This window comes from Mastacembelus armatus, chromosome 5 (genome assembly GCF_900324485.2).
Source record: "Mastacembelus armatus chromosome 5, fMasArm1.2, whole genome shotgun sequence".
Taxonomy (NCBI): domain Eukaryota; kingdom Metazoa; phylum Chordata; class Actinopteri; order Synbranchiformes; family Mastacembelidae; genus Mastacembelus; species Mastacembelus armatus.
Window position 1 is genome coordinate 22,835,824 of NC_046637.1, and position 10,270 is coordinate 22,846,093.

Here is a 10,270-nt window from a genome sequence, read left to right on the forward strand (position 1 = left end):
GATAATGCTGGCCAATTATCAGCTGCCTATCTTATCTTGTCTGACACTTCCTAGTCAGTGTAGTGTTTACAGTCATGCTGCTGTGGAAATGCACAATGCTTACACGCTGGTGCCCATTGTTTACTGGATGTGTGGTGAATGTGAATCACAGCTAAGTCACCAATAAATTCACTCTCCATAAAATCAAATCCATTTTCATGAGCAATGTTCATACCTTCAGGCACTTGGTCAGACTGGACAGGGATTATATAACATGTACAGTGTTTCTATAAATTTTGTCATCAAATTTGTGTTCTACAAAAGATATGTTTTATGACTTAACTTTAAGAACACCTGACAGATTTAAAGCTGTAACATTACAGTATCTGACGCTGTCTTACAAAATTTCTAACATATTCAATCATGATGGATAGTGTGTGGTTTTTAGCTCCCTCTGTAGTCAGTTTAAAAGCACAGCAGCCTACAACTCTAGGTGGTGGCTCAGTCAAATCCTTTACATGGTTGTCTTGATAATGCTGCACCAGTGTGCATTTTAAGAAAATTTAGATCAAGAAATATTTGTCAATGACATAGCCTATTTTCCCATGCCAATACCATGACTGTAACAAAATAAAAATCAATTTGAAAGCAACTATAACAAAGTGTTTCACATTTAAACATCTAACATTAATACAACAAAACTAAACAAAATAATGGACATAAAGCATTGACTCTCTTAAAGCAAAGTTTACCATAGCACACTGTCTGTCGTCTCACATTAGTAGTTCTTGGAAGAAATTAATTTATGAATTAATGCCTTAACATTCAAATAAGACAAATGGACTTAAAATGCTTTTCTGTGCAAATAAAACACAAACCTAATGTCACCAAAGTTGTGGGAAAATAACACATCAGCATTTGACACAAATGGTTCAAAATAGGTCTGTATTTTTTACATTTTAAATTACAACGCAGTATATACAAACAGAAAGAGTATAATTAATATTTTTATTACCTGTGATACACTGATGTTTACAGTTTGGCTGGGTAAAAAACTGCTCCTGCACTTCTTTTATTGTAAACTTCAATTTTGAGTATTGAAAAAAAACTTTGAAGATTATAAACATTTTCCGTTATGAACAATTTATATTATTAACATTTCATACCTGCAGCATCAGAGCTACCACTTTTTAAAACTTGGTGGTAACAGTTGTAATTTAAATAGTGTAAAGTGACATCCTCTGAACTGGTTATGGTGCTTATCTGAAGAATATAAAGCCTTTTACTGCTCCATGTCATTGTCATTCTGCAGAGTTTTCATTGCCAGGCCCCACAGAGTTACACTGGAGATTAACTGGCCCTCACTGGACTTATAGGGGCCACTACTGGACCTGCTAGACCCTGTGAGGGAATTGCTGTGATTATCTGTGGGAGGCAGTGGGTAGGGTCTGCCCACTAGACCTCTGCCCATATCCACTGACATATTTCCATTCTCCACAACATAAGGACCGTATGCGGCCTCCTGAGAGAGGTGGGGCTTGACCAGCTTAATGTGGTCTGGAGCAGCCAGAGCTGTACCTCTCTCCTGGTGGTTTGAGGAGAGGAGATGATGGGGAACCAGAGAGCGCAGCTCTGGAAGGGGGGTGGGAGAAGGAGTCTCTGTATTTGATGCTGGTTGTGGTGGTGAAGAAGACGGTGGAGAGGGTTTCTCTAATCCTGTATGGGGCATCAAAGCAGAGAAATGTTGCTCTCTGGCAGAGGCATCTGGCTTACTGTGGCTAACAGGTTTAGGGAATGAGGGAGATCCCTCTGAGCTATGTATCTCAGTGGTGTCACGGGCTGGGTTTTCGACTGGAGCCCCCTTGCAGTGCATGCTGCTGTGTCGCCTCAACATGGCAGAGCGGGTGAAGCTCTTTCCGCAAGTATTACAGATGTAGGGTTTCTCACCAGTGTGTGACCGTATGTGGCGCTGCAGGTCCCCAGAACCAATAAAGCACTTCCCTGCATTGATTTAGCACACAAACTGATCAGAAAACACTGTGCAGACATTAGCTACAGTCTATACGTCACATAATAACATTTCGTAATTGACTGACTTGTTAAAGGTCAAAAGATTATTGCCTGTACAGCAGAATAGTTAGTGATCAGGAAAGATGAGAAATCCCAGTGTAACTAAAAGCAAATTTCCTTTTAAACTTTTGCTTGCTTATTCAGCTAGTTTATCAAATGTAACAGAGGTGTGACTGCCAACAATGTAAATTATAACATCCATCCATCCTTCCATTATCTATGCCTGCTTAGTCCTAATGAGGCTCACAGGGATCTGCTGGAGCCTATCCCAGCTCTCTTTGGGTGAAAGGTACTGGTGTTTGTGCTTGTTTGTTTGTCACCAGAGACAAACAACCCTATCTATCTAACGCTACAAGGAATGAAAGCAGGTTGTTTACACTTCATGATTTTTTTTTAATCACTGAATATCATTTTTTATGCAACTTTGTTTGTAGTGAAATCTACAAAACAAGAGAGTGAATAGTACTTTGAAACTAAATACAGACTGCTCCTTACCACAGGTGGCACAACTGTGTGGTTTTTCTCCAGCATGGCGGGCCTTGTGCTTCAGAAGCTTTCTGTGTGTGTTGAAGGACTTTCCACATTGGTCACAGGTAAATGTCTTGTCTATGGCATGAGTCCTTTTGTGTTCTTTCAGATTGCTCAAGTTGTTAAATCCTAAACAACAACCATAAAAAGAAAGTAAAACAACATTTTATGGAGACAGAAAATCCCTAGCTAATCACAACTTTCTAGTGGGGTCTCTCAACCTAAACAACATAAAAAAATTGTTACTGTAGTTTTTAATGTAATAAAGACTTTTTCTTGTGCACTGAGCTGTTACATACCTCTACCACATATATCACACAGATGTGGCTTCTCTCCTGTGTGCACCACTTTGTGTCGCTGAACATCTCCTGATGCCGTGAAGCTGAAAAAACACAGATGAAAGTCATATTTCACTGCGCTGGAGGACTGAACGAAACAGGAGATCCTTCATCCCCACTGCCACCAGTCTCTACAACACATTAGCCAATGGCAAATGGCAACTGACTACATTCACTACTCTCACTGCTTGACTTACTAATTAACTACAAGACCACGTGAATTTCCCCTTGGGGATGAATAAAATTTATCTTACTGTATCTTATCATCTTATTGTATTAGTAGGTCTGTAGGAACTATAGCGACCTACGAGGCAGTGTAATATTCAGTGATATCAATAATTAAACTGTTAAGCTGGAACTTTAATTTATATATAGTCTATACTAATTAAATTAGTAAGTTAGACCACACAATCATCTATTCATGTAATGAAGAAGAAATAAACATCACATTAGTGGCGAACTGAAAAAAATATACAAGGGAAAAAAGAACTGTAATATAAGTATAAACAAGAAAAAGAGATGATAGGAGATTCTTTACCTTTTACCACATAATTCACAGATGTATGGTTTTTCGCCAGAATGGCGTCGCAAATGTGTCTGTAAATTTCCAGCCTGTAAACCAAAATCAGTTGCATTAATATAATCTGATCACTTCTGAAGTACTGGGCCAAATCAGAATATCCCAGACTGTACCTGTGAGAAGTTTCTCCCACAAACATTACACTGAAAAGGTTTCTCTCCTGCAACAAGAAATGTGCATATTGGTTTGTTAATCTTTGGTGTTTTTGCATAAGATGAGTGATTGTAAGACAATTGTAAATGTTAAATACCAGTATGTGAGCGCTTGTGCAGCTCCAGATTGCTGGGGTGTTTGAAGATTTTCCCACACACCTCACAACAATATTGCTTATGTCCTGTCTGTGGCGGTGGCTCAGGTGCAGCTTTCAGACTTTGCTCCTCTTGATTCACAGGTGAAGCACTGGAAAACTGAACATCATTTGCAGTCTCAGAAACCTCTTCTCTGGCTGCAGTAGGTACCTCAACTGGAGCTTCTGAAGTTTCAGCCTGGATCACAGGCTCTTCTTGATGGCTCTCCTTGGGACAACTGAGGATGGGCTCACTGACTGATTCAGCGCACATCTCCTCCAAAGCCTTCTGAGACCGCAAGTAGTTGTATTTTTTAAGGTATACAGTCTTCTTTGGGCGCATAGGCTTGTTAAGCATGGAGTCTGCTGTGTCAGAGTTGGGAGTGTTTAGATTTTCTGAAGGTGTTAAAGAAGAGACAGGGCTCTTTTCCACTGCCATAGATGTGGAGAGTGTGTTGGGCTGAACAGTGTTTCCTAAGCATACAGGTGTGTGGCCACTTCCCTGGCCAACCCCAAGCTGACACTGTTGCTCTTCCACCACCACCAAAGGGCCTGGGGTTTGGTTTGAGGCTGCACTATTAGTCTGAATTGCACTTTGTTTGAAGTACTGCTTGCTGTAAAAGTTACGGAGCTTGTAGCCATGGACTAGTTGTTTTTCTACAGGTGCCTGAGTGGAACTAGTTGTGTCACAGCTTGAACTGCTGTTAGACACAGAAACTGGCACCCTTTTGGCATGGTCCACTTCGTTGCCAAAGCTAGGCCTCTGGGCTTCAGAGGGGCAGTGGAGGTCAACATCATGAGGAAGACTGCTCCCCAGGAGGCAGTCATGCTCTGTACCCAGCATGCCTGGGAGAGAAAATGATGGGATTTCCACTGGTGGAGGACAAGGCTTGAGGAAAGCATTACACATGCTCTGCACATTTGGAACCTGCAAGCACTGAGCAATGTCCAGGAGAGCTTGCACATTATCTTGGTTGATGTCAAGATGGGAGGTGTACATGTAGTCCAATATTTGGCCGATGCCACTGACATCCTGGATAACCAAGTTGAAAACCTCATTTTTCTGACTGGGGAAATTTTGAAACAAAGACCTGAAAAGATCAAAGTTGTTAATTTAATGGAGCGTAATTCCTTAGCTGAGGGGCAGGAGCAGAAATATGACACTAATTCACTCATGTATAACTACAAAAATATATATATCGCTATATGTATATAAAAGCACCTGAAATAGGAGCTGAAAGCAGCCAGGACATTTTTATGTGCTTTGAAACAGACACCTTTGACCACAAGCATGCAGTCACACAGCAGCCCCTGAATCCTCTGCTCCTGGAGCTGCTGCAGGAGGTAGGAGCTGTGGGTGGACAGCGGATCCATGGTCACTCAGCTTCTGAACCACTCAGCTCCAGCTTGTCCATTAAACAGCTAACCAGGAGGAGACATGTCAAAAGCAACAACATTGAGGAGTTACTTATAAATTAGTTACCTTAAAATGCAACTAGGTCAAAATTGATACAAGTGAGCACTGGCACATAACAACACAACTATACGCAGCACAACAATACATAACAACAACACAACAATACATATCAACACAACAATACATAACAATAACTCAAGAATACATAACAACAACAACAACAATGCATGACAACAACCGCGCGGAACCAAGTGTGTGGGCTGCGAGACCACCCATGCAAAAATTGGACGAAAGCTGCTAACAGGCTAACAAAGCTGTGCTAATCATCCACAACAGTGAGTGATGTGAACCAGTGCAGCAACAGGTGCACTAGGACAGACATTTTAAACCCAAACATAAAGTCCGAATTAGCTCTATCTCAGTAAGAACAGTCATAAAAATAAGAACAAACCTGTTTTAGAGGTTCCGCCTTTTCTTTGGATGATGGGTCACTTTTCTTAACACTCTTACATCACATCCTGGTACAGCTCAAATTTCTGACCGCCTAGATATTAATTTTGCATGAACGTGAAAAATAACGTAACGTAACGTGAAAAAATATTCTGCAGGAATCGTTTGCTGTAACGTCATTGTGTAATATATTCAAAATTATAATATACAAAATTGTCCAATATATGTTAAAAAAAGATTTGTATCATATGGAATATATGGAATGGTAGGAACTTTGCTTCGGTGGATTTTGCACACGGAAGACTAACAACGTAGCTACCGTGTGCCGATGTGGTCACGTGTGTTTTGAAAAGTTCACACGAATGGAACAGTTCAGGGGGTTGTAGTATTTAAAGGAGAAATTAAAGTAAAAAAACATATATTATCCCGGCTCACAATATTTTTACTTTGATAGAGCGTCTACTACTTCTCGCCATTCGTTCATTGTAACAGCTGCCAACGGCGGCCACCTATCTGTAGCTACTTTAACCAGTCGGGTCTCGGTCATACCTGTTTTGTTTTAGACGTTACTGTCGTTCATTTCAGCTTTCAAACACAAGTGTCCAAAATGGTTTTCTTCACCTGCAACGGTTGCGGTGAATCTCTTAAGAAGGTTCAGGTCGATAAGCATGTGAACATCTGCCGGAGTTGCCAAGTCCTGTCCTGTATCGACTGTGGAAAAGACTTCTGGTAAAGAGCGAGTATTTGCAGACTTTTACTTTCTTTATTTTCCTAGGATAAAACTCAGACCAGTTAACCAGAGATTAGCCCCCAGTCTCACGGTGCTACGTATGTGAAATTGTGTTTTTCAGGGGTGATGACTACAAGAACCACAATAGATGCATCAGTGAAGATCAGAAATATGGAGGCAAAAGCTACGAAGCTAAGGCAAACAAAGGAGATGTGAAACAGCAGCAGTGGATTCAGGTGAAATGCTGAGAAGTGATGTCAAATCCATGTTAATACCATTATCGCTCTGAATTTTTTTTTTTAACGTGATGTTTCTTTTTCTGAAGAAAATCAATGAAGCAATGAGCAAACCTGGAGTTAGTGCCAAGCTAAAGGATGTGCTCAGACAAGTCAGCTCGTATGATAACGTCCCAAGAAAGAAGGCAAAGTTTCAGGTTGGTGTTTCTTTAAACTGTAACAATTTTTTTATATTTTATTGAGCGGAGTATCCTATAGTCAGTTACATCTTGTTATAAACGCACATATGCATAGTCTTAATGGAGATTTGAACCAACAATTTTCATTTTGTGACTCCTCTTCAGAACTGGATAAGAAACAGTCTTAAAATAGCCAACACCAGCCTTCAAGACGAAGTGTGGGACATCCTTGCTGCAGCTGACGATGTAAGTTCCTCTGCTTAAAGGTTGGTCTTGCTGTTGGACTGTTTTCATGTGCATATTAGTCTGTCAGCTGAGAACATATAAGTCATATTAGTTTAACTAATCTGATGTAAGGCACTGAAATGTAATGAGCTCTGAGAAGGTTTCTGATATGTCATGAAATGGGAAGAAAGCATGGCAGAAATATATTTGTGGTTTTGTGGTTTTCTTTGTGCTGTCTGGTGGTGCAAAATTCTGTCAAGAAAAAAAAGATTAGTTTAAACATTTAAACTAACTTTCATTATCCAACCCACAATCTGACAGACTCCAGAGCCCCCCCAGCAGAATACAGAAGATAAACAGAAGATGCCTGAAGCCCAAGTACAAGCTCATGGAAATGAAAAGCAGAATGGCCAAACAAAAGCTGAGAAGAAAATGAACAAGCACAAGCGCAAAGAGGCCCACCAACATAAGAATGGGAAAGCTACGAAAGATGTTGAAACAGCAGTCGTCCAAGAGCCAGAGCCAGAGAAGGATCAGGCTGGCAAAAAGAAAAAAAAGGACAGAAAAAGAAAGCATGGCTGTGAGGAGGAGGGAGATGAAGAGCAAAGTGGGAGCAGCACATCCAGCAAGAAAACGAAGAGTATGTCAGAAGACCTGCAGATAATCTGCTACTCTTAACAGTCAATGCAGCGTTTTTCTGTCACTACGTTGTTATTAGTAGTCATATAGTTTATAAACATAATTTTTATGCTTCAGTGATCGTCATAATGTGAAATTACCACATATTTGCATCACCAAATGTACATAATTAGGAAGGGTTTAAGTACCAATGGCCAGCTGTGTGCAAATCTGTGCCACCATATGTGTAGATCAAAGTATGTGCTTTACAATTATAGCCCACTGATCTGTTTTCACCCATCTTTATTTTTTCAGTCAAAGAGTCTAGACAAGTGTATTTTAGGATTCTCTTTACCGTATAACTCTTTACGCTTTCTTCCCAGCTGATGAAACAGCAGAGGCTGCTGATACACATATGTCAGAGGAGACTGAGAATCAAGTGATTTCCAAAGGTAATGTGGTTTGTTACATGGTCTTTGAGGTCTTTTACTAAATACATGACAGTGTAAATAGTAAAACCACCAGGAGTCAGTGTTGTTTCCTTTGTTGACAGTAATCAAATGACAGGCAATGAATATTCTCCATGCTAGAAGCTAATTTATGTTTCTGATCAATTTATAGGCAAATTCAACTGGAAGGGGAATATCAAGGCAGTATTGAGAGACTCACCTGACCAGGAACTCTCAGTGAAGAAACTCAGGAAGAAGGTGAGGCACAGAAATCTCTGGGTCTTTGTTTGCATACCCACTTCTAAACCCAGCATGTTTAATGCTTAATATTTGAGAATATGTCTTTTCCTTCTTTGACAGGTTTTGGCAGCTTATTACTCTTTCACTGGTGAAGGAAATTTTAAAACAGAGGAGGAAGTGCTAGCACTTTTCAACAAGAAGATTGGCAGCAACCCCACATTTAGAGTTTTGAAAGACAGAGTTAGACTTGTAAAGTAGACATCTTTATCTTCTACCTCTGACATAAAATGGATCTTGTTCATAGGCTTTTAAAATGTAAAAGCCATTGTCTGCCATCCTCCCGTGAATGTTTTTATACAGATGATATAATCTCAAAGATTAAATCATTTTATACCTGAACTGTATGCAGTGTTTTTTGTAGCAGTAGTTCTGGTCTATGTGAGCTTTACAATTTGTATATAAAACATCAGTGTTGTTTAATTTAAAAAATGACAATTGTGACAGATGACTGGCCTGTTCCACATTCCAAAGCCACAATAATGCTGGGAAACGGCACTTTATCTGTGGGATTGGATGTTGGAGTGGGGGAAGGGAAATGGGAGAGGTGCACCCGAGGTGAATTTGACTCTCACACGGGACGAAGCTAATGCACATTCCTCGGCACCCCGAACTCGGTTCATTTGGCCAAGGACACAGAAGCTCTATAGAGGCAAGACGCTTGGTGTCAGCCTCGGGTGAAGTTTCTGATTTTCCTCTGCTAGAATGAGCAGCCTCTTTACCCTGTACACACACAGATACAGGAGGAGCTAAAGGAGGAAATCAGCTTTATGAAACCCTACTAATCCCAGCAGGTTTAACACTGACACTCATTCATCACACTGCTTACCTGTAATTGTATATTGCATACTTTGGGTATTAGTAAAGCTGTTACTCAAGTTTGCTAGTATTAAAATGGCGTTTTCTAGTCCTCGGTGAGACTCAGTATTGCTTAATGCATTTGTTTTAATCCAATCCAACCCAACTCACATGGTTACGCAGGACAACTGAAACTAAGGCTTACATCTACTGTTGCCAAATCACCATTTAATGTCACGAAATATTACAGAATAAACTAAAGTATGTTTCCCACAGGGCAGTTTCATCCTTGTACTTTAAACCTAATGGCAGCTACCTATGCATTGTCTATTTTTTAAGTATTGGGATATTTAAGGTATTAGTGAGGTTATAGTAATAACATAAGTATAAGAAATAAAACATCCTTAATTGTTTCAGTAAACTGGCGGTTTAATCTAACTGAGCCCAGTTCTGCTGAAGGTTTCTTCTGTTAAAGTGAGTTTTTTCTCTCCACTATCACCAAGTGCTTTCTCATAATTTGTTGGGGAGAGATCCATTTGCCTATTAAATATAAACAAGGTAATTAAAGACTTATATCAGTATAACACAATAATGTCCAACAGATCCACAATGTAAGGTGCCAAAAATAATATAGAAACAATTAGGACAAACGCTGAATATTACAATGATTACAATGAAAAATTTATTTCATTTATTAATTAGAATACTATTGTATTATACTACATTAATTTCAGTGGTAACTTATTAGGTAACTTATTAACTGGTAGCTGTGTGTAGATCAACAAAAGTGAGCAGTTGCAACCATTGCCAAAGTCACACAGAATGAGTTGTAGCAATTATTAATAGAGCATTATGCATTTTTCTTTACTGCACATGCCCTGCCTTTGCCTTGTTGTAAGTTTCTAACTGTGTGAAATAAGACAAAGGTATCAGCAGTAGTGCTGTGTAAATGAATGTTACATTCATGATAAACACTTTATGTGAGATGGCAGCAAGTGTACCATGTCAGCTGTTTTTTGTGCAATTAAGCTCATTTTCCCATTTGACAGTGTAGCTTATTCAGGCCAGTGGTCCAAATCATTGTTTGAAG

At 39.7% G+C, this 10,270-nt stretch overlaps 2 protein-coding genes across 2 annotated transcripts; one reads left to right on the forward strand and one right to left on the reverse strand.

Annotated features, from left to right (window-relative positions):
* Positions 1–910: 910 nt before the first annotated feature.
* Positions 911–5,714, reverse strand: zbtb49 (zinc finger and BTB domain containing 49). Its single transcript, XM_026306928.1, has 8 exons — positions 5,650–5,714; positions 5,004–5,203; positions 3,746–4,872; positions 3,609–3,655; positions 3,454–3,527; positions 2,877–2,959; positions 2,545–2,706; positions 911–1,980 (listed from the first exon to the last, which is right to left on the reverse strand). Exons 2-8 carry the CDS (start codon positions 5,153–5,155, stop codon positions 1,262–1,264), a joined length of 2,364 nt encoding a protein of 787 aa, XP_026162713.1. The 5' UTR covers positions 5,156–5,203; positions 5,650–5,714; the 3' UTR covers positions 911–1,261.
* A 248-nt stretch (positions 5,715–5,962) lies between these two features.
* Positions 5,963–8,724, forward strand: lyar (Ly1 antibody reactive homolog (mouse)). The gene is made up of 8 exons (XM_026307201.1): positions 5,963–6,377; positions 6,500–6,614; positions 6,704–6,811; positions 6,959–7,039; positions 7,340–7,658; positions 8,020–8,088; positions 8,258–8,343; positions 8,446–8,724. The coding sequence occupies exons 1-8, from the start codon at positions 6,256–6,258 to the stop codon at positions 8,581–8,583; spliced, it is 1,038 nt and encodes a 345-aa protein (XP_026162986.1). The 5' UTR covers positions 5,963–6,255; the 3' UTR covers positions 8,584–8,724.
* Positions 8,725–10,270: the final 1,546 nt, after the last annotated feature.

What these genes read in the sequence shown, in the direction of transcription:
- zbtb49 (XM_026306928.1), bottom strand. Translation starts at nt 5,155, where the DNA reads ATGGATCCGCTGTCCACCCACAGCTCCTACCTCCTGCAGCAGCTCCAG. An exon ending in GCTTTCAGCTCCTATTTCAG is followed by an intron (nt 4,873 to 5,003) that starts GTGCTTTTATAT and finishes TGATCTTTTCAG; the next exon opens with GTCTTTGTTTCAAAATTTCC. An exon ending in GTGGGAGAAACTTCTCACAG is followed by an intron (nt 3,528 to 3,608) that starts GTACAGTCTGGG and finishes TTTGGTTTACAG; the next exon opens with GCTGGAAATTTACAGACACA.
- lyar (XM_026307201.1), top strand. Translation starts at nt 6,256, where the DNA reads ATGGTTTTCTTCACCTGCAACGGTTGCGGTGAATCTCTTAAGAAGGTT. An exon ending in TCCTTGCTGCAGCTGACGAT is followed by an intron (nt 7,040 to 7,339) that starts GTAAGTTCCTCT and finishes ACAATCTGACAG; the next exon opens with ACTCCAGAGCCCCCCCAGCA. An exon ending in ATCCAGCAAGAAAACGAAGA is followed by an intron (nt 7,659 to 8,019) that starts GTATGTCAGAAG and finishes CTTTCTTCCCAG; the next exon opens with CTGATGAAACAGCAGAGGCT.